This window comes from Tribolium madens, unplaced genomic scaffold (genome assembly GCF_015345945.1).
Source record: "Tribolium madens isolate multiple individuals breed KSU strain unplaced genomic scaffold, Tmad_KSU_1.1 Scaffold_96;HRSCAF=242;Tcas5.2_LG5, whole genome shotgun sequence".
NCBI lineage: Eukaryota > Metazoa > Arthropoda > Insecta > Coleoptera > Tenebrionidae > Tribolium > Tribolium madens.
Genome location: NW_025401068.1, coordinates 7,969,420 through 7,993,344, shown reverse-complemented (window position 1 = coordinate 7,993,344; position 23,925 = coordinate 7,969,420). Strand labels below are relative to the sequence as shown.

At 34.1% G+C, this 23,925-nt stretch overlaps 2 protein-coding genes across 12 annotated transcripts in view; one reads left to right on the top strand and one right to left on the bottom strand.

The window, feature by feature from the left end:
- LOC123013827 (voltage-dependent L-type calcium channel subunit beta-2) overlaps nt 1-23,925 on the top strand; it is a 71,863-nt gene that overhangs the window by 22,716 nt on the left and 25,222 nt on the right. For 8 of the 11 annotated variants that reach the window (XM_044412640.1, XM_044412638.1, XM_044412639.1 and 5 more), the window contains one exon: nt 9,947-9,982. The exons of 2 other annotated variants lie outside the window; for them this stretch is intronic. In XM_044412640.1, coding sequence (XP_044268575.1) covers nt 9,947-9,982 — 36 coding nt within the window. Of the gene's footprint in view, nt 1-9,946; nt 10,021-23,925 lie in introns of all 11 variants that reach the window. One more of the 11 variants, XM_044412648.1, reaches the window with a different exon arrangement.
- On the bottom strand, nt 11,923-12,414 carry LOC123013828. Its single transcript, XM_044412652.1, has 2 exons — nt 12,305-12,414; nt 11,923-12,250 (listed from the first exon to the last, which is right to left on the bottom strand). Exons 1-2 carry the CDS (start codon nt 12,385-12,387, stop codon nt 12,031-12,033), a joined length of 303 nt encoding a protein of 100 aa, XP_044268587.1. The 5' UTR covers nt 12,388-12,414; the 3' UTR covers nt 11,923-12,030.

Genomic DNA, 23,925 nt, shown 5'->3' with positions numbered 1-23,925 from the left:
GAAATAGCTAGAAATGTTCATTATTTTAGTTGTGGTTKCATAATTTAATTTAGAACCATTATAGATAATAAATTATGTCTAAGAAAATAGTTTATTAAATACTTAGTTGTAATAAATTAAAGCTTTAACGATAAGGTTTCTATTTTTAAGATTCCGGGCGTTTAATTTAATTACCTACGAGTATGTACTTTGCATTTATATTTACACATTATTCAGTATGTTTTTCTTAAAACACTTCGAATATACGAGCATAAATACAAATTAATGTTTTTTGAAGAATTTTTCTTATTCGTTTTGTGATTGTGAAAAAAACAAATAAACACGTTTAGAAATTTAAAATATAATTATGACGAAGTGCCATTTCTCTCTCTTTTATACATTTAGAGAAATAAAGCTTTAAACAGGAAAAAATTAATAAATTACCTGCTGAAGATTTTCGTCTTCTTACAACCCCGGTTATAGTGACATGCTGTATAAAGTTCTTTATAAAGGTGACAGCTTAATCATTTAGCAATCCGTCAAGTACCTTCTTCGGTAATCAATTTGTAATAACCGCTAGATTACAGCTTCTCAACGTTACAAATATCATGTCTCTGACTTGACAGAAATTTTCATGCGTAGAAGTTTTAAAAATTTACAGTAAATTATGTCAAAATAATAAATCGTTGCAAGTTTCTTAAATATCTTAAGGAATTTGTAAGTGAGCTGCGAACATATAGGTTTGATTAAGTATGTGACATTAGATATTTATCAACTACTGGTAATAGAGCTTTACAATGCTGTGAGATTTTGATTGATTGTGATCGGCTACTTTATGACTGCTTTAGTCATAATCGATCTGTTAAACGAATTTTTGAGTGCTGAAGTGTTATCCAACTTATTTAAAATTTTATAAATGTGTTGGTCAAATTCAATTTTCAACTGCGGTATCTTTCAGGAAGCATAAACCTTATTCTCATTCAATGTCTTGTCTTATTAAACTAATTAATAATTAATAGTCGGAATGTTAAGAATCCCAAGTTGCTAAAACGGGATTTCATAATCTAGATACTTGAATGATTTTTAAACTTACTGTTTAGTTTCCTCTCTTTTCTATTACACAAGACACATTAGAATAAGGATGTATTTTTTGTGAAAATTTATTGAGGATATTGTTAAACAGAGACCGATTGCAAAAATGACAGATCGTATTGTTACATTATAATCATTATTGTAGSGTTGCAACAGCAAYACAGTTATTACTCCCATATTTATGGATTAAGTTTCGAACACACCTTTTCACTTAGTTCATTCTTAGATCGTACTAATTAAGAATGATTTAAAGTTTCCGTTAGGATTTTTATTTAGAGTGTCTCCAAACAATATCATTGAGAGAAGCAAATGCATCGTCTCTGTAACGTGCTACAAAGATTCGATGGAGTAATTTGCATGAGCAAAGGCACTTGGAGAGGAATTACTGAGGCATTGTGTGTGCTTACTCACTATAAGCATCGATAAAGCGGAACGGTGCAAAGGTTATTGAAGCATATACTCGAGATATCGTGTCTTATAAAAAGAAGTAACGCGCTCGTAATCACATAATTTAATTCAACTTCGACTGAAGTTTGAGATTTTTTAAAACTGTATTTCTCTGCAGCTGTTTTTCACATCTTAAACATAAATAAAGCCACTGTCAAACGCACGTACAGAGACCGTGCATCAGATGTAACGAAAATAATACCACTTTGGTTCGTCAGAAGGTATTGTGCATTAGGGTGTAAGACGTGGGAGTGAGATAAGTTGAAGTGAAGTTATTCCGTCTGAAAACATCACAATGAGATTATTCACACACAAATACCTGCTTTAAAGGCAACAATAGAAAAATTTGGATTTGTATTTTTTTAAATGGCCTTTCGGTTCCATACATTTTACCTGATGTATGATTTTTGGATTTTTATGAAAAGTCATGCTCGCTTACACGAACCGCTGGATTTCAAATGCAGATAAATGTCGGATTTCAGAGGTGCTTGATGTATGTCTTCTTTTATTTGATATGGTAATAGCAATCTTATCTGTAATCCAATCTTTCTACGATTAGGTATTGCGATATCTATTTGGTCATCAGCTGGGCTCGAGCTTTTACAATTGAAAAATAACTTTTCAATGTGTGATAACATATTTATTCCTAAACCAAAAACCAGAAAAGGGTGTTTTAAAAATGCAGGCCTTTTTATTGCATATACAAAAGGGGAGAGTTGAAAGTTATCTCGCATATGGCTCGGTGAACTTTGGAAATCAATTATTCGAAGATTTGTATTACCATCACTGACATTTCTTTCAGCATATGTTCATGTAAAGGCTTCAAAATTTATTACCAGTTTTTTTTTGTAGATTTAGTCACGTAATTCACATTTATAATTTTTAGCTTTGTGCTTATTTAAATAGATTTATCTTTGCTGCGTTTAATGAGTTACTATCACTTTCAGAAAGCCAAATTTGGATTTTTTAATATTGTTGGAATAAGTATCATGAATCATCTCAGTTTAATGTGCATTAAAATGATTACTTTCCGAAGAATCCAGAATCTTATGTATCCATTAAACAGCCATTGACCAGTTTCGACCTTAATTGGTTCTCATGACAACATGGATTCAAGAACAATAATTTTAGCAGCAAGTTTTACGTAGGCTTAAAAGGGTCTCACTTCAGATTGTAGATAACCCAACATTCCGAATTTTTATTAAACGTATTTTGGACATGAATCAATCTATAATTTATTCAACAGTTTTTTCAACTCTAATTTATTTCTTTAAATCTGAATAAATTGTACAATGAGTAACGCCTTATATTTGCACAAATAGCTTTAGATGTTAAATCACCATTTGGTAGTTCGACTTAATAAAGCATTACCTAATAATTGTAAAGGTGTGTTCGCTTCTTAATCCATAAATCTATGTCCAATAACAGTACTTTCCTGTTGCTGAAACCGTTCAAAACCACACATTGTAATAATTTAATCGAAATAAAAACCGTGCGTGTCTTCCAACAATTACTCCTATGAGACGAGAATTAATAAATGGGGAAACCTTCGATAATTCGGAGTAACCTAAAAAGATTTAAAAAAAGACCCATACGCTTACTTAGAATCGGTTTGAAAAAACATAATTAAAATGTAATTACTAAACCCACATACAGACAATAATAACGTCAGACAATAAATCGTAATTGTCTACAATAAATTGGGCAACAACATAATTATGCAAGTAAACAAGATTGGGTCTCTTGCATCGCAGTTTAATCATTTTCAATGACAACAGTTGAGCTAAACATGCTATTATAATTATTACCATTACTGAACAGATCAAATTAGTGATACAGTTCGTTGAATTTTTTGAGTAAAAGGCAACAATCTTGACAAGTTGTCTAATTTTTTATTAGATAATATTTTTGCACTCCGTCATGTCATATTTACTTGAAGTAATTTTCTATTCAATGTGTTGGTTTTTATTCAGACACTAATAAGAGAAATGTACGATTTAACCTTCAACCATTTTCGTGAAATATTAAGTGTAATAAAAATTCTTTTACTTTTAATAAAGGATGCAATGGGAGTGCTAACGAGATTAGAATCAATAAGCCCTACCCTATTATCCTGTTTAATTTTGATTCTATTACCGTGTCAAAAGTGCTTTTAAGAAATTTACTGATAGGTCGAAATTTATTTATTTGCGAAATTTATTTTCTTGTCCTCGCCCAATTTCACGAAAGACCCGTCCTTTGAAAAGCCCTATCGAAAGTGATTCTCTTATCGCGCCTATACTTCTTGGGTTTGTTAGAAGTTTGCATTGTTCAATTCGAACAACATATTGCTACAAGGACCCGCTGATAAGGAACCTTCGTTTCTCTTCTTTATTATTTCCCAAATATCGCTCAACTTATGATTTGTTGGTTACAACTGATGATTATTCTGTCACACCTTGTGCTCTTAGAGAAAGAAATCATATAGTCTCTGYCATTCATTTTCTACACCTAATTTACATTAGGTATACAAAATCGATTGTGTACGCATTGTCTTCGAGAATAAACACGAGCAATAATAGATAATGTGTAACTGGCTCACTGATGGCTGTAATAAAATGTGATGTKTTCTTTACGACCTCGAGACGACGGGAAACTCGGAAACATGGAAATTGTCAGGGTTTCCACAGGCGATGTTGGGWAAACACTGAAGGGAAACTCGGAGGGARATATACGCGCAATAAAGGGTGTTTGTGTAGGTACAGTCGAGAAATTAAAAACGAACAGTGCCGCCAGCCATTGACAACCAATATGATTTTCAGCAAGATTAAATAAAGTTACCTACAATCATCACAAATACTCTCACAGAAAAAAATCATCAAATTTTTGGGCCAAAATTTTCAGTTGGCTTGTTATGAAACTTAAAAATAGCTTTAGAAGCGTTGAGAAGAGGAAATGTGTTGTTCTAAATACACTATTTGTCACCTCTCACATCTACTATCATTCGAAATCACTCATCATTTATCACAAGATTTCTTACTTTTTCTAATGTGTCTGACAGCACAAGTAAATCTCTGCAGCTTTATTGTTACAGTTGTGACTTTTGTCGGTTTTACTAATTTGTAGCACAAACAGATTTAACTAAGAAATCTAGAGGAAAATAATTGAAGAAAAACAAAAAGAACTCAAAAGTTAGGTAAGAAATAAAAAAATATTTTTGCGAGTTGAGGTTTTTACATTAAATTATAAAATGCAGTTATGTCTACGSTTACGTTTCTTTATTACAATTTGATTGCTTCGATATYAGAAATCTGTCTCGGAAGATTAAACTTGGCTAAGTTTCTATGTTCCATTTATGTCAAAAAGTTTGCCTTTGGCCGTTTATAAAATGCATACATGTAAACGCACACTTTATCTTCTCCAGCCCTTGTCCTTCTGTTTGCGTCAACACCGTAACAATAAATCATGCTTAAAACCAATCGCTTGTACGTGCATAAAATAGAATATTAAAAAATATTTACTTTAGAATTTACCTGAACGCTTTAGAAATGATAAAATATTCTTTAGTTACCAAATGAAGATGTATGTGCTTTGAAACTTTTTCCTAATTTATTAATTTCTAATRAGTATATGTCATCACTGTGTGTAGATTTGAGCAACATTCGAAATTTTTAATTAACCACCTACAGCTATAAGTGTGAGCTGTTGCATGAATAATTCGACGTAATGACTAATGCTAAGAGTAATGTCAGACCTAAATCGTTGAAACTTCTCGGTAATTTAAAGCGTAATAGGTATTTCCTTCGGAAGAGTAGACGGTAAGTAATTGCAGAGCGATTATTCATAAACATATTATCCGGCTAACACCGCGCCGGGCCATTTATTATATTTGCTAGCTTTCCCAGAAAGCTGACCCACCAGCAATTACTTTTGTACCCAGATATTCCAACATAGCTTACCAGACCCATTAGTATTTCCTCTTCCAATGGGCTTTTTTTGCCCAGTGCCTCAAATTAAGGAGATCTGGACGATAATRAATGTCTTGTCGGCAAATAAAATTTCGGTCTTGGACGTCAATTTCAGCGTAAATTCTTAAAATCAAACCACCTGCTAGTCGGAATTAGAAGCGTACTGACCCACAAAAAACGGTCGGTACCTACCCAAATTTGCCCTTGAGACTTTTTGTTTCGTTTGTACTAKATTTGCCATGAGCCAAGTGCAACACGAACAACTGCTCGATCCCTTTCGGGGGCTTACCGCCAAAGCGACTCCAAATTGCCTACTAATAACACACTTCACTAAGAAACATCACTACTTGATTCATGGTATAAGAATAATATAGTTACATTGACATCTGTCATTCAAAGGTTTTTATTAATTAATATTTCTGCTCTTGGTTGCACCAAAAGAAAAACAAAAAGCTAATGCTTTAGGAGTATTTATTTTATAAGCTGTTTATCCGCAAATTCTATTCACGCCGACAAAATTAATAAACTTGTCTTGGATTTTATCGAKTTGAATATTTCTTAGCATTGCAAGAAACTTACTCGCAAAACAAACAGCCATATGTTATTAAATCTATTAAGTTTATATTTGTCGATGTTGATGTTAATTACTTGTAGTAATTAGACGGGGCCATCAATCAATAAAATGATGAAGAGGAGAAGCGTTTCCTTGATGTTTTTCAGTTGTTTTCAGAGCTTGACGTCGCATTGAAGTCTCTCAGCTACACGAAGCAGGTATTCTTCGCTGCAAACCCGGTGGTCTTAGAACATGATAATTGATCAGTAAAATAACTTAACTAACAACAATGAAGCTTATTAGCGTTAAAAAATATGATTGTAAAATCGCCAGAACTTGTCGGTATAAATTTTGGAAAACAATTTTTGGGGTGAGTTCGCAAGTGTTGAGTGCACATCGATGTAAATTTTTTGTCGTGATTTATGCAAGCACTGTGGTTGAAACAACGTCTGGTTATTGTAGACACGTTCTGGGAATGGCAGCCTTGTAATTATATCCACCAGTACCAGAGAGGTGAATACCTGGCTGGATGACTTTTAACGCAATTTCAAAGTGGCATATCTCTGATATGGGTCGAGGGAAATGCCTTTTGTTCGGGATCGGGACCTGCCATCATAATGTGGACGTACACTACAGTCCTCTTACGCTAACCACAGAATCCGACCGCCGAAAACTTGGTTCTCTTCTCGGAAGGGAAGACCCATATCAAGGCTTGTTTCATTGTCTGATCATTTATTACCTATACATACCTGAGACGTAATTTATAAGCCATCGGCGTTTTATAATTATTGTCTGTAAATTCTTGGCTTATTTGTTAGAGCTTRAATCAAATTTTTTTCRACTGAAAGACGGCTTTGAAGTGACGGCAAATACTTTGCATTTTTTACACTAATAAAACTTGCCACCAGTTGGAGCAAATTAGATATGGAATGACCTTACAAGGACGGTGGGATCAGGCGACTACCGGTTAAATTCATGTACAGAGGAGTTTAGAAAGCACTGAAAAATAACGAATTTACTGGAAAACAGAGGTCAAGGCAGCGCTTGTAAATAATCTTTGAAAAATGGTCACTTATGATAAAACAGAAAATGTTCATTCTTTTTTTCGTTTTAATTTTAATTTTAATTAGCAGTTAGTATCCAAACACATTAAAAAAGGCCGCACTGTTTTTCAAAAATAGATGATAGGTTTTGTGCTTCTCCAATTTGTCTATTATGTAGTCGCGCTGTATCAATAAGATGTGAGTTATGCAGGGTGATGCTGTAGTTGTACCTGTGTAGTGTTGTTTACCCGTACCGAGCACAGCAAGGGCGATAAAAAGTCGTCTGCTTTACTGGTCAGGTTCTCCAAACAAGGGTGCACAATGGCAAGACTAAAAATAAATAACGCCAAATTCACATGAGGTCCGCATCTCTCTTCTTCCCCCTTGAACGACACAATCTGAAATCGGCGATCCTTASACATGCCTACATTATAATAATGGCCGTGCAATCTAACGCTTTTTGCACCAATAGTGGCAATCCTGCATAAAACTTCACCAATACAACAAACTTAAACAAGTATAGTAGATGGTGAAGTAATAAAAGTGATACAGTAACAAGTCGGGTTTTAATCTTAGTTTATGTTGAATGTTTATTGCGAACTTCGTACTCAATTACTTAAGATGTAATAAACACACTTAAAGTTAACTTCATTGCTAACCGAGTTCTAAATTTGGATAATTAAAATTAATTGTGGATCTCCGAGCTGGAGCTGAGTTATGGATTCGACTGATTCAATTCGATAGTTAGGGAGCCGGAGCTTGTTTAGTGACTCTCTATATTTTTCAAGTTCTGTGGCGATTTACCCTCGGAATCTACCTGATCCCATCTGTAGGAGTTAGCGTTCATTAAATAGCAATGCAATATATTTTTTTGTTCTCCTCTACCTTTCTGCAGCCAACTGCATTGTAAGAATTTATTATTCGGCCTTTTATTTAGAGACTTTCAACTATAATAATTCTCAGAATCCCACATCATTTTATTCATTCTGGTTAATGACACCAAATATTTGACAAAAAAAGCAAGTAGGTGGTTGGTGGTTTAAGATGTAATTATTGTTAATTTTTAATGTCTAAATACGATTCAAGTTTTCACTGAATTAAAAATTCATTACCTGTGTGTGTGTCTAGTAATTAGGTAAATGCGAGTTGTGCTTTTAAAGCCAATTGCTAACGTCATTGTGGGAGTCGAAAATGACGAATCTATCTGTTTTTATGGCACTTTTAGTCATTCCAGATCTTTGCAGCGCCCCAGCATGTGCAGCTTTCATAATTAATTTGAGGCAGCTGAGACTGCCGTATAAAATTTAATCCGTATTTCATGCGGAATCAAAATTACCATCGAGCATTTCCTAGAAAATCATAGATAACTGCAGACATATCGTTAAAATAAATTACAAGGATTAACATATGGAGGCTCAGCCCGTGGCCAATGAAAGGGGTGACTTCTAAAACTATATAATTAAATATTTTCTGTAGGGCAGTCACGAAAGAGGTCTGAAGTTGCTCACCTATATTTCGAAGCACGTGCTGGCTGGTAGCAGATGCCATTTTGCAGCAGCGYCMGACATGTGGCTAAAAGAATAAAAAACCGAAAAGCGAAGCCAAGCTTATATAACCAGCCGACCTATATATGGTCCAGACGCTCAACAATGCCGTCTTCGACTTTTTGCTCGTGCTTTTTTTAAGCGCAAGTTTTATGAGCCAGCTTCACCAAGGTCAGGGGGCGCTTTGTATGCGCAGCTTTCGCCTGCTTGGTCAAATTAACACTTCCCCATCGCCTGCAAAATTGTTTATGCCACAATCGTTTTAATATAGTTAAGGCCAGATTAAGCCCAGATTTGAATTACAAATTAATTTTTTGCGCCGCAAAGATAACAAGTTATTAGGGGCATGAGAAAGCTCACTCATGGCGTGCCTTGATTGCAGGAAAAGTGGCTAAGTTATGGCTGCTTACTCAAAAAATTCACTTTGTTTCAATATGGTCAGATTAGCTAAAAGTCTGATTTGTGGGCTATTTCCAGTATAATAATGTAATATCTTGATTTATGAAAGCACACAATTTAAAATTATTATTTTAATCGCTTGCTTTTAGATGAAATCAAMAGATACGTCCGAAATACAATTTCGGATGCTTTATTTGTCACAATWTAATAACTTACTGTCTATAAGTGCCACCACATTTCAAGAGTTGCTTTTTGTAGGAGTAAAATATTCGGTGTCTTATACAATTCCCACAAGCACAAAAGTGGCACTTTCAAATGCGATGTTCTTTCAGCTTGATGTGTTTGAGCTCCATTATGCAACTTATTGCTTCATTTATTGCCAATGTCGTCTGAAAAAAATGTTTTTCTTGAATATTCGTCTGATCACATCCCTCTATACCTATGTATTTGGATAAAAAATCTAAAAACTATGATTAAGGTTTAAGATTAATGTTAAATAAATAAATTAATGGGTGTTTTTACAATCTTGTTCAAAAAGTGTAATGCAATGAGTGTCTGTTGTTTGTTTCTATGCGAAACTGAATTCGAATAAATTTCTGTTTGCGACGTTAAATTTCCTTTTGAAGTGCATAATTAAGATGACAAAGAATTTACTCGTTCCATTATCCTTGCAATATGCCTGTTGACACAGAAAATTCAAACGAGCTTTAATGAGTATAGAAAGCTCTGTATCAAGCTCGTTTCGACCCTGACCTAAACCAACACGATTAAGATAAAGTTCGCCCCATAATAATAATTATTTTTGAAACATAAATACGTTATTTATTCGAGTCACYGGTGAAGGGAATCGAAGTGTAAATTCCGGCACGGCGAATTTTAACGAGACACCCCTTTTGTTTCGTCCTTTCCATTCAATGTTAATAACACTTTGAATTGTTYCAGGAATCGTCCCCAACTTTGACGCTCATATCGTCAAAGGTAAGCAGGCCATGCGACCGCAACGTTGTCCAATCAAGGTGTGTGTAACTGTGTGCTTTTATTACTTTTATCTCACTTTACACCACAACACAACCCTGAGAACATTTGGTTATGTGCATTATGGGTGTGTGCTAAGCACTTTGAATCTCTCGCACAGAACATTGCACGTGAACACGAAATTAGAGCACACTTCAATGATTAAAGGTCTTGCTGGCTGCAAGATAAGAAGGGACTTGGATAAAGCTTCAGTTTTTGTTAAGTAGTTCGCACCATTTTTCTTCAAAGCTCGTGGCGGTGTTCAATTAGCGGCCTGGCTTAACACCCGAACATCTTTTCATCTTAATTGATTGATAATTATTTACAACTAATAGACAAATTTGCGTCACGTTTGAAAACATTGAAAACATTGATTGAGTTGTCTTGTCAATACCCACACTTGCGGCTCCACAATGGCCCTCCTGCGGTGCATCGACAATACTTCACGGACCGCCAACGGAATTTTATTTTAGTATTTAATTCTCGTATGACCGGGCCCTTTGCCGGACATAATTAGRTCGCCCATAAATTTCACGGATCAATTATCTTTTGGCACTCGATTGAAAATGATAATTAAACACTCTGCTGCCACCCACGATACGAAATTGCTGGAGCAGATGGTTAGGTTCAAGGTGAAGATACATTACTGAGCAACTTGAGCATGACTTGATTGATCATACTCACAGATTGATCTCAGTTTTTGCCCGCTTTTGGCGCAGACCTAACAAAAATAAGACATCATTGTCAAATCAAGTGTTAAACTTTTTATTAAACTTGTTAGTTCCAAGTGGATTCATTCGTTTCTTGTCGGTAATTCGATTAAAACAAASAAATAATTTTCAAATAATTATTACTCAAAAGAATGATATAGTATTWGTAATTTATCTGTTTCCAAAATTAATAACACTCAAGTGCAAGAAGATATAAATGTGAACAACTTATTTAAATGATTTAAGACGTACTTACCTAGATTTTTAAGAAAGTAATTCAAAAATGTATAGCCAGTGTGAAGACTTGGAAAAAATAAATTATTCTAATAATGATCTTCTAATAATCCTACCACATGCTGCTTAGAATTAATTACAGGTCATACATGTAATAATGACTGTTAATATTTTAATAGCAATAGTGTTTCTCATTGTTGATGYTTGCCTTTGGGAACTTACTTGTAGCCTTGACCATTAAAAATTCCTCAGTAATATCTGTTATTGAATCATCTGAGCATACTCCACCAGGTAAAAAATTTCAGTTTCCAGAATCGCACTAAATCTTGAATTATTTTGTTATAAATATTTGTGGAAGGCCTTTCGTGACTTTGTGTAGAAGTTATGATTTAGATATGGTTTTAAAACATGCTAAAAAATAACTAAGCTGGTATGATTATTAAAACTAAGAAGAAAGAAATAAAAGTGTGAATTTGCATAAAATATAGATTTTGTGGTTCAAAAACGCTATATCATTAATTTATTTGGTAAACGGGTTTATATGAGATTAAATTCATGGCAACGATAAAAAAGTAATTCTGGGTTATTTATAATCAGTTTTAGAGTAACTTTATAGAAAGAGTGGCCAAATAAAACTGTGAATAGTTTAAAGAAAGATGAGTTCATAAAAATCATGCTTTATCTCTTTGACTTTGCTTTAGAATGTAAATTTCATTTCACTTAGTTGGAAATTACTTTGGTTACAATTTTATTGTTACAAAAAATTTTGAAATATTTTGTTTATTTTAAGGAGCCACTGTTTTGGAAGAGGCGAGGAAAAAAACTATTGTGTTCTTTGTTATAAATTTTATTAGACAACCGATCAGCAACCAAAAGAGGCAGTTATTTAATTCAAGTGGTAACAATGGAGTCTCTATTAATTAAGATCTGCATTCCTTGGATGTATCGCAGAGATTCGATTCTTGTCCAAGTCGGCGGGCAAATTCCAGGTTGCAATTAGATTTTTTGCACAATTTGCGATTTCTTTGTTGTTTGGGAACGGACCGGACAAAAGTGTGGTGGTGGAGGTCATTGCCGAAAAGTAAGTGAACTTGGCAATTGTTGTACCGAAATGCAGTAACACTTGAAGGTCATTTGGTCAATACCGGATAATTTGGATGTTGTGTGGTTGCGGCTCCTCGATAAATCAGCCGTCGGGTTTAATTCGTGCGCAATTTTTGTGTATAAAGTTTTTGCATTCGGCGGGCCTTTGGCGATACCTGGGGAGCACATCTCTTGTATGTTGTACCTACTCTAGACGATCATAAATTGGGCCTAAACTCAGTATGCCATACCGGCTCACCTTGGCTGTGACTCTTCTAAAATAGTCGGTTGGTTCTTTGCGTCGTTAATACCTACGGTCAATACATCACTTACATGCCCCATGCCCAGGTAGGTACTCTGTCCGTTTGCTGGATTCTGAATGTCGATAACGATCGTTATTTATTATTATCTGCGTTTCGATTTATTGCTTTCTTTCCAAATCGCAAAATTGTTTTTCGCAGTCGAGGCAATTGAACCGAATACATTTGAAATTTTAATGAGTAATTAAAGGCTGACGATTTTTTTAGTTAATTGGATCATGTTGTTGATAATCTCATGTGGAATTAATCACTAATTAGAAATAGGTAAATGAACTTGGCACATGCACGTTCAAGTTTTATGTACTAGTTGTACTACTTTTGCAGTCAAAATTTATCCATATTTTTTAAGCCGGCAAAAAAGCTACTCCAATTTTATAGCAGATGTACGTAAGTACAGTTACCAAAGAGGCCAAATGAATCAAACAGAAAGCACAATTTTGTTCTAAATTTATTGTTTCTAGTCAAATTTTTAATCATTTTCTATTGCTTTAAGTCGAGGTATTGTGGAACAATATTATCATCCCAGCCAAATTTAGGTAAGAAAAATTGAAATAATATTTAGTTCATAGTAACAGTGATGTTTGAGTGATATTTCTTCAATGAAATGTTTGTATAATGTGGAACTTGATTTACCCTGCACAAGACCAGTTTTCTTTGCATATAGGGAAAGAAGAATTTTTTGTTATTCATGACCCTTCCATTTTAATTTAATGTACAAACAAGTCATTTATTTTTGTCTCAAAATTTATGCCTCTTAGGAAATCGGCTCATATTTTGGTTTCTACATCAACACAGAGTAATAAAATTCTAACCGCGTTATTTACGAATCTCCACACCAATGGCCGTTTCACTTTTCATCAGTGCATCCTCTAGCCAACAACTACTTTATTGTTGCGAAATGGTTAGTAAAAATATTTTCACATAACATTTACCCCAAACATGGTAGGAAAGCTTTTTGTTCAAAAACTTTTACTCTGAATAGTGAACAGCAGGATGTAAGTTGTTTGCGAAAAAAAAAATGGTCCTGAAAATTGATCGTATCCATAAATCCGTTCCGAAACCTGACTTCTTCACCTAACGTTAATTCACAATTTATTAGTCGATTTTCAAATAAATACTCGTAGGTGCAATAAAAACGCAATAAAAGCTAAACAAATATTTCTGGCTATTACTTCAAAGCAACCAGAAATATTTTTATGTGTGTGACTTATATTTACTTACTTTTAGTGGATCAAATGGGCGCACTAGTCGTGCGTTATTGTGACATATTGGTGAGTGTTATCACTTCGTGTTTGGGAAGAGAAACTAGAATGGTTAAAAGGTTTGTGCAGTGTTGTTGTTTGTTTGGCTTGAACTCGTGGAATTAGTTGTCATTAGTTTTGAGAAAAAAAATCCGTCGTTGACAGGACAATTTATAATTAAAAATCTGTCGAGAAATTGTACAATAATTATAACAAGCTGGTCAATATACTCTACCAGTGTTGTTACCACATTCCGATGGATTTAATGAGTATATCTCAGAGCATAGAATTACATCGCCTATAAAATATTCATTACACACGTTTTCTTACTATCAGGCATCAGTGGTACCAAAATCATTGTGAAATATAACGAAAGCCACCTGCCCACGGAATCTTTGTGGTCACCAGCAAGCATTTTTTTAATTAACACTGACAATTCCATTTTGAATCTTTCTCTTTTGATCTAAGTTGAATAATTTCGGTTCTTGGAAGCTGTTCGAGTGGGTGGTCCTCGTAATTAAAATTGTTTTGCACAATTGCGTTTAGAATGCTTTGTGTTTTGGTAAAATTTTATCCATCGATGTATCGCGTGAACCGCATTAAGCGAGCAGGTACCCCAAAGTTACCTGGCCGAAGACATATAGCTGTATTTACGACTACACATACATATGCGGTCACCTTGAGATGTAAACAATAATTAGGCATTGAAAATAATGTAGCATGTACTGGTCCTACCACTCCCAAAACCCGATAGAGAGGATATTTGGACTGGTCGGTTGAGAAAGATCTGATATTATTCTCGGAATAAATTGCGTCTCATCCGTGATTTAAAGTAGTGGAAAATTGATGTTATTTATATTGTTCATTTTTATCGTCGTTAAGTACACTCAGCGGTATCAAGTTACGTTTTAATGCATCCTACTTTGGTAAATTGCCCCACCGAAAACATGACCGGTCTCTAATTAGCTTTAATTGTTCATCGCGGTCGTGACACCCCGCGATACCCAAAATTTATAACCGAAGATTCTTTCATGCGGAAGCGGAGGAAAACATATCTTTTTATCACCACTAAAAAGACGCAATAAAATTTTGATTCTAGACGAGTTTGCATATTTCCGAGGAAAAAAATGGGACTTTCTTTCACTACATAGTACATATGAACCGATTTCGCCTCTTCAGCACTTTGGCGACATCGAAAATCGTAATTAAAAAAATTAAACTTTTCACCAGTGTTCCCGCAAATTTTTAGTTAATTGCATTGAATCGATAATGGAGTAAAAGATTAAGTGAAAAAGCTAAATTTATAACAGCCAAATGAACGATGTTTTTTGACGACACATATTTTATACTAAACTTATTTATTAAGAGCTTTGTTATTATTAAGGTGGCAAAAGAAGCGAGGCTCTTACTTAACTTTAGTTAGTGATAACACACTCCTTGATCATTTTTATGCAATTTTTTAAGAGAAGAAACAATTTATACAGAGCTTATAGATGAGTAATTGTAATCACGGTTTGCTTATACTGACGATATTTTCTAGTCACGTTAAAAGTAATAAAGTGGGCAATAAACGTTATTTATAAGAATATATCACAGTATGGCACACGCATTGCTTGATTAATGACACTTCTAAACCTATTCGAACTTTTATAAATTATTCATTTTTAAACTGTCAATAATCGCTTATTTGTATTATTATTATTTATTTTACAATCTCATTTTTGGGACAACGTTTTTATTCGTTAACAATTTTAAAACTTAAGATATTTTGTCACATGTTAGTCAAATCGAAATTGTGATTAGATTTAATATTTCACTGCGAACATCTATAGAAGAGGGCTTCGATTTCAGTCAATGCTTCGATGCTCGAAGATAAGGTTCGTTTTGTTTACACATGTTTAGAAAGCATAAATAGTAACAAATAATAAAATAGTAACAATCAGTGGATATTAAAAAAATATATTATTTTCTGATGTTATTTAATGTTATTTTTTTTTCAAATAGTACTATGTGTGACAACAATTAACAACACCGAATTATTGCTGATTATGATAATACAGATAAGAGTGAAATTATTGAATATTCCGCATTACTCAATGATCTGACCAGACGGACTTATGAAGTAATATGCAAATTTCACTCATAATACATAAATATTCTATTTGCACAAAAGTTCGCTTCAAAAATCAGTCGATTAATATTCAATTAGTGATACGCTACAAGTAATGAAGACATTGAAGTTGACATTTAGTCCGGCCCGGATTTTATTATCATTCCGCCGGTTTTAATCGCATTTGCATCATTGTAAAGAAGCCTCTGACATAAGATTCCGCAATAGAGTCGTGAAAGCGTCAAGTTGTGCGCCGTTGTGCTAATTAATGTTCATCTCCGTCGATAATTTGTTATTCAAAAATATTAATAAAGACGTTTCATTCATAGTTCTAGGTGATAGTGGGTCCGGAGTCACGACCTTCAGTCGTTTCTGACGTGATTGAATTCGAAATTTGTCAGCTATTAGTTAATTAATATACCCAAATAGCCTATGCCCAAGCGAGGTAGCCAGTTTCGAAACTGATTTGCAGAGGTCGTCCTTGTGTGTATACCTTTAATTAACATCTCGTCCGAATAAGTGAAGTTGGGTCGTCCTTCTGCCTGCTTGATGGACAGTCTAATTGCGGTGTATGGGGCCGTATCTAATGCCGAGACTCCGTACGTTATAGTTTGATGTGTGCCCGCAAGGGGAGCTGTCAGTCCGAGAGCTTTTATTAAACATCATTTTACTACACATACAAACAACGCGCCGAGACCACAAATACCTGGCCACGAAATCGTTGGCTCTTGTAAATGAAATTATTGTTATGTTGCTTACTCAACTTCACTTAAACGTTTTGGAATTTTAATTAAGGGACTTCAAATGTTAATTAAAACTCAACTGAATTGATTTATAATTAAATTTTGAGGAGAAAAGTTTTTATCTAATTGAAACTCCTCTACGATGAGTACCGCACGTCTGGCCACGATGCACTCAAACTTCTCATCAGAGACGAATTATTATCTTAATCATTACTTAATGCTGTTAGTGCAGAGAAATATAGTTTTTGGTTTATAAGCTTTTTCAACAAATAACAAATGCATTTCGACTCTGATAACTTAGGACGCTCTACCCACAATTTTCTTCCGCGGTAGGCGGAGCGACTAAGTTATCCCGGACTTTATTCCGTTAGAGGATATATATGTTAGAGTTTTTTTTTATTCATTACTTCGGTTCTCTAGTGTTTGAAGTTAAATTTACTGTCAGATTTGGCGYCTTATTGACGTTGACGTCTTCAAATTTTAGAAAAATAGTTTGTTACTATTTTTACTGCATCAGATCTCTATTTAAATATATAAATCCTGAAGTTTCCCGTAAACAGGAACATAAAAAAGTTGCCTAAGCAGCATGTCAGTAGAGGCCATTTCTCCGCACATTTCCATCATTGTGTAAAAAGTTTTTCTCTCTGTACGTACTGTGAACATAGTTGGCAACTTTTCCACTGTGCTTTTAACCTTTTTTCGTCTTTGTTATCATGTCTCGTTTTTATGTCATTCGCATTGCCATTCGCAATTCTTCAAGTGTAGTTTAACAATTTGATAGGATTTATGTAGCAACTTTGCCTACTATGTGTGCCATAAAGCTTAAAAATGGCTTCTGGCTTTTCCAAAATGAAAATAACACATTTTAGAAACGCTTAACATCCCACTTTACTCACATAAACGATCTATCCTCGTAAGGACGTAACTAGATCGATTTTCAAATATATCCTGAAAACTGTGAGAGCTAAGTTCGTTTTTGCTGAAACGTGGCCTGCACGTAACTACAAGCCGACACGAACAATGAAAGGCGATTTAAGATCATTTTCACTGTTGGTAAACTTTATTACCTCCAGACTTACGGTCCCTTTAAGGATAAAAACAGTTTATTTAATATTCAATCACTCTTGCGGTTATTCGTGATGTATGGTAATCAATTTTAAGAATTACTTTTAAATTGAAAAAATTGGGCTTAATTATCTGTTTAAAAGTTTTGAATTATTTTTTAATTTAGTTCCTCCGAAACAATTTCTTCAAAAATTACCAAACGTTGTAATTTATTTTTAAGGAGTATTCGTAAATATTATTTCTTAATGCTGATTTATATGTTTGGAAGGTTTATTTTTAAGTGTTATAACTGATCGTTATCACCTTAAAAAATAAGTAAATGTTTTTAAATCTATGGAGCAATTGTGTCGCACTCTATCTCCCCATTTTTCCATTTTCAAATGTGTTTTCCTAATCTGTTCCCCATTTATTTCTTTGGCACGAGACCGCATTGCGATGCATTTGAAAGTATTTCCGTCATTGCGCCGTGCAAATGTAGGGTACTTGGAGGTGTTTGCTCCTAATGGCACGTGCGTGTAGTGCGTGGGTGCGCGTCGTGCATCTTCTATATCTTGGTCGGCGCATCGATCACAACCCTAGACACTAGAGCCGTCTAGCGTCGCGACGCCTAACTCCGGTGATAGTTGGCCCCGTTGGGAGCGCTACTACGAATTAGCGATTGCAGATATATGTATGATAGGGTGGAGATTTACTGCCGAGCACCACTGAGGGAACAGTTATCTGCGATTTGAGAAACGACTTCGACGTGCTCTAATCATTTTATTGTGGAGGAATTAGTTCCTATCGATTGAGCCGACCTTAAAAAGGCCGAATTGCTGACCACTCATAATTAGYTAATTAGATTTTCCGACATCAATGTGGTTTACTGCATGCTTTGAAGCCGCTGATATGCATGAATTTAATTTTGGCTTTGCCAAAATCAAAGAAAATTAAGGGAATGTCTACGAAGGGATTTTGCTGCCGTGCAWAGCGACAGCGCGTTGATTTATCCACTGGGAGGTGACACAGAAAGAAGATTTAGAGTTTTATTGTTTCTTTTATTAACGCTGACAAAAAAACAACTGACTTTTGTATTACTAATGTTATTTAATTAATCATATTAACAAATTCTATTATTTTTCTTAGCTTTACGGTTTTTACGGTAAAAATTTCTTCAAAATTTCGTGTTTAGTTTTGATGAGTGCTTATTCAATCTTGCCTGCAATATTGTTAATTCTTTATGATCCACTTATTCCTCTTTAACCTCTTTATTCGGACATATTTATTTTTACTGTTATAAAATGCCCATCTCCGGTAGCGATTGATAATTACTCTTTTCCGGAGCCTCCGGTTGGACTCTTAACGCAATAGCAATTAGTAAATTTAAGTCAAATGAGAAAATAGCTGTTGGGTAAATCTCATAAAATTTAAATAATACCACTGGTTTATAAGAAGCATTTTTAATTATGTTCAAGTCGTGTACTTCCTACATGAAATTTATTAATAAATATAACGATACGTTTTCTAATTGTTAACTGTTAATTGATATTCTTATCGCGACATGTTTGATGGGAAAGACATTATAATACATTTATCAAACGGTTCATAATGGTGTCCTGTCATTAATTGTATGTAGGTTATTATGCATCAAATGGAAAGTGCACTCAAATGACGCAAGAGAGGAATACCGAACTAATCCGAATGGGTAAAAAATATTCATATCCGTTATCTGATTGACCGGAAATGTAATCTAAAGTAGAAGCATAAATTTAACTAATAGCCATTGCATGAGTGTAAGTACCTAAAGGTGCCCAATATTTGTTATTATAATACTGAGGTATGAAATTAAAATGAAAATAAATCTTTTACAGAACATGGGCCGTTACGATTAAACTTTCTCAACACGAAAGCTATCTTTTGTCGATTGTGTCAAATGCAAAACGATTAATATCTTTGAAAATCTCAGAATAATTTCCAAGAACTATCTAATCAAATATCTTCAGGAACATAAAGAAATATTTTAAATTGAATTATTTATGTTAATAGTATTAAAAGCAGATGCTTTATTGTTAGGTTTGAACTGGTAAGAACAAAAATAATGAGCAGATGTTATAATAGTCATTTTATTAAAAATTATAATTATATTCATTTAATTAAACCTGTTGTTCACATCCACATGTCCGACAAGTGTAATTTAATTTATTTAAAATTTTATATCAGGGTGATAACAAAAAAAAGTGTTACTATTATTCAACACTTGTTACAAATTCACAAAATCAGGTTGTAGATTTAAATCTGATGAAAATTTTAGAAGTTTTACCTACCATTTTTGAATAAGTAATTAGGTACAATTAGAAGAACCGGATTTTTTATTCTAAAATAATTTACAAATATCGTCGTTGATTTTGGAAAATCTGCTATGTTAAACCTACTTTACGTCGATTGTTCTTTATTACACCTCTACTGAAAACCAATTTTTTGCACTATAGATGATGATAATGCTTGCTTTGTTCTATGACGACTCCAAACACGTATACGATTGAATTTTGCAATTTTTTTTCAATTTCAGACAAATTACAATTTTTGTATGTAACAGGTTCTTCAGAATCATCGACGATATTTATCCTTTCGGTGAGTTGTGAAGTTACGAATTTCATGTGAGATAAGATTAACGACTCTCGCCTTAGGGTTAGAGACGAAGTAGTAGTTCGCTTAGGCGAATTATTACATTTGAAACTAATTAAAATAAACTAGTTGTAGTATCACTTAACGGTACAACCTCTTTGCGACCTGGCAAAAAATCGTTAATTGGAATCGTACAAACGTTTCCGGACTAATTTTAAATTAAAAGTGGCTTTTTTCCTGCAGATACCCCACATTGCCAGAATTATGTATAATGCTGTCCATGTCCGATGAGGGAAAGCCCCAAATTTCTATATTGTCACCCCAAATAACACGAGTTGACATTTCAGTTTGATGTGCCATTTTCGGCCTTTGGATGGCGATCATTTATTGATAGTCGCGTTACAGAGAAACTCTTCSAATTGAAATTGACAACGAAGATTTGCTTTGAATTTAGGACGTAAACGAACGCAAATATTTACGATTCAAACGTTTTCCATGACTCAGTCAATATGCATTCGATAAAGAGCGTAAATAATCTCGCACTCTGTACAGAAATAAAGCGAGTTTCCGACAATAATTTGTTTAATAAAAATTTACAACTAGAAAAAATTGACCAATTTAATACTATTAATAGGGACTTTATCCTTCAAATGAAAGATATTGCTGCATGTGTGACAGTTTCTGCAATAATCGTACATACCTTGAATAAAATTATATACCGAAGTGGTTTCTGGAATGCAGCAATTTTATTTATAGTTTATGTGTTCAATAACTATTGTTATTTTACAATCTGGTGATGTGGTTAATTGTTCAAAGCGTGCAATGCATTTTGACATTTAATAACTTTATCATGTACATATAAACACATAAATGTTTCATTTTATTGGTTGCACATTTTAAAGTAAGTACATTTCAAAATGGTTTATTATACAGTTATATTTTTTTGAAAGTACAATTACCAATATATTTTAGAATAAGTAAGAAACTAAAAAGCAGTCGTTAGTCTATAAGGATTTATCTATTTTATTCATGAACTTTTTAAACCATATTGTATTATGTCAATAAGCCTAAATTTACAGATTCTTACATGACACGATAAAGAAGCAAAAGGTGCTCACAAATTACGAAATAAGTACCTACCTACATAATCTTTGACCTTTTCAGCCTACTAGCAATTTATTTAGAAACTGCTATCTTACTCTTAAAATTTGGCAATAGTTACTATGGGCATTTTTTGATTTTTAGAAGATTATTTATTTTTAAAATTAATTTCAAATCGGAAATCTAAAATATTAGAACAACTGCATTCAACATTGGAGTTGTGTCCCATCAAAATAACAAAAATATAAACCGTAAATAATTGAGTATGTACGTGTTTCTAAAACACATCCATACTTTTTTTATGATTTCAGTGGATTGGTATAATAATTTACTTGAGAATAATTTTGCAAGCAATATAGCCAAGCCAACTGTTGCAAATAATGATACTAAACGGAAGTGCATTCTAAACCCTAATGTTATGCAAAATTTTTTTGATAATCTTGTAAAAAAAGCAAAAAAATTGGAGCTGCAGGTGGCTTTAAATTCGCGTGGTATTCGTTATAATTACATAGTTCGGTCATTGCTTTAACTATCGATTATTAGAAAGATATAAGAAGTGGTAGAACAAAATTTATAATTATGGCAATTTTCATTACCACATAAACTGCCAACTGGCATAGCTCGCAGATGGCGGTGCTTATTTTACAAAAACTTTCCATCGATTGATGTGGCATTTCTACATAATGTCGATTTGCTATATTATTACTAATGATTTACACAGTTGATAGTKACCGAAAAATACAAGATTATATCTTTGTCATTTTTGAAATTGTAAGTATTTTGACGGCAATTAGACTACTCTAGACCTACTTCACAAGTCTATAAATTTTCAGTTTTATAATTACATGGATATATATGTATTTGAAGGTARGTGCGCCGCCTGTTACACCATATTTTAATTAGAGCCAGTTTTCGGCCTGTCAAAGCCTCAAAAAAAATTGGAAATTTTATAATAAGAATCGTTAGAAGTGCAGTCTCGTGTGCCTTTACCTTATTATACTCGGAACAAAAACTCCGTCTGTTAAAGCAAATCAGTATGATTATAATGTCCCGTCAGGTGCATTATTATTGAGAAATCCTAATGGCAAATTAATTCGCGAATGGTTTTTGCCGGGGGGTTGCGATGTCTGCAGGTCGGTAAGGCAGGTAGCGTCTGCAAAGACGCGCGAGGCCAACCAGTCTTGTAAACTACCGAATTCGAGATTTATGAGCCTCTCGACGAGAATACCAATGCAGCCCTTCCTGCGCCCTGTCATGCTCTGACCCAATTAATGCACTAATTACATAATTGGGTTAAGTCTCTGTCTTGTTTTGATGCCGAGGCGCACTTTCGCATATTGTGTTTTCGCCGAATGTGTACAAGTTTAATTTCATTCGAGGACTAATCACGTTATGATAAGGGTGTGATGTCGAACCGCCATCGATGGAACCGACTTAATGGTATTTCGAGCTGAAATATGCACACGAAGGCCAAAGGTTATTTCAAGCGAGAACGTTAACCAATTTAGAGTCGGGGTTAAAAATTTAGAGCTCTCAACCCCCACTGAAATTAAAACATTAACGCAGCACGCATAAAACGGTCATTTGATTACACCCCTATCTCTTGGTTGGGCACTTTGGGAGCGTTTGACAGAAAATCAACCATCAGAATATCACCTAGCAGAAGAGAGTAACAAAAAGTTGCTTCTAGGTTAATTGTAAAGTCTTCGGAATTACCGCAGTTTTTGTAAAGTTAATCTCACTGTGTAATTAGGGGAATTATGTCTAGAATCAGTAATTAGACTTTTCTAATAAGTGAGTTATCAAAGAAAATTGCACATATGCATGAAATAAGTTGCTGTTTATTATAATTTATATAATAAATAAACTGACGGTATTTAAAATTTATTATAATGATTGCGTTCTCGGTCATAAAGGTTTACAAAAATTAAAATTAAAACTTTCTTAACCAATAATATGGCTATAAAATGAAAGGGTATTTACATTAGATGCAGATTATAAATTAAGAAATAATTACACCTGATGATAGAAGAAACAGCGCTTCTTTACTTTACGACAGACGTTTTTGCTAATTTCTCGATGAAGGATAACGATTCCATAATTTCTATTTGTAGCTAATTGCCATCGGTTTATTGGATTGTGATTACCAACAGTTTTTAACGGAGCTTTTTGAAAGAGCACAATTATGTATACAAATCCAAACCGAATACCTACTTTCTAATGAAACATTGTCGGTAAATTTTCATTTTCAACGTCTCCTTTCGGGGAACTTCCCCTGTTTGCTTAAAAATTTACCAAAGATCGGAGACCCGGAACTTGTAATCCGGGTGTATTTGAGCGAAGTCTTAAACCGCTTGAAATCCTACTAGCGTCCGAGCGTGAGCCCGGACCCTTAATCGAGAGGCGATCCGAAATCGCGCTCCTCTTCCTGGAATTGTGCATTGTCCTAACACCGTCTCTTGTATTTCAAAAGTTTATTTCTTTTCCGTCGACGCTCGACACAATGGAAGCCTTGTATATAAATCGATTACAATTTAAACTCACGTATCAACAATAATCATCAGATAAAAACCAGCGAACTATGTCCGGTTTTTCTTAAAAAAAGATGGTAACTTTAGAGGTTTGCTATATTTTAAACGTGTTGACAAGTAGGTAGCCGAAAAACGACCGGTGCCTCTATAACCGGATGATTTATT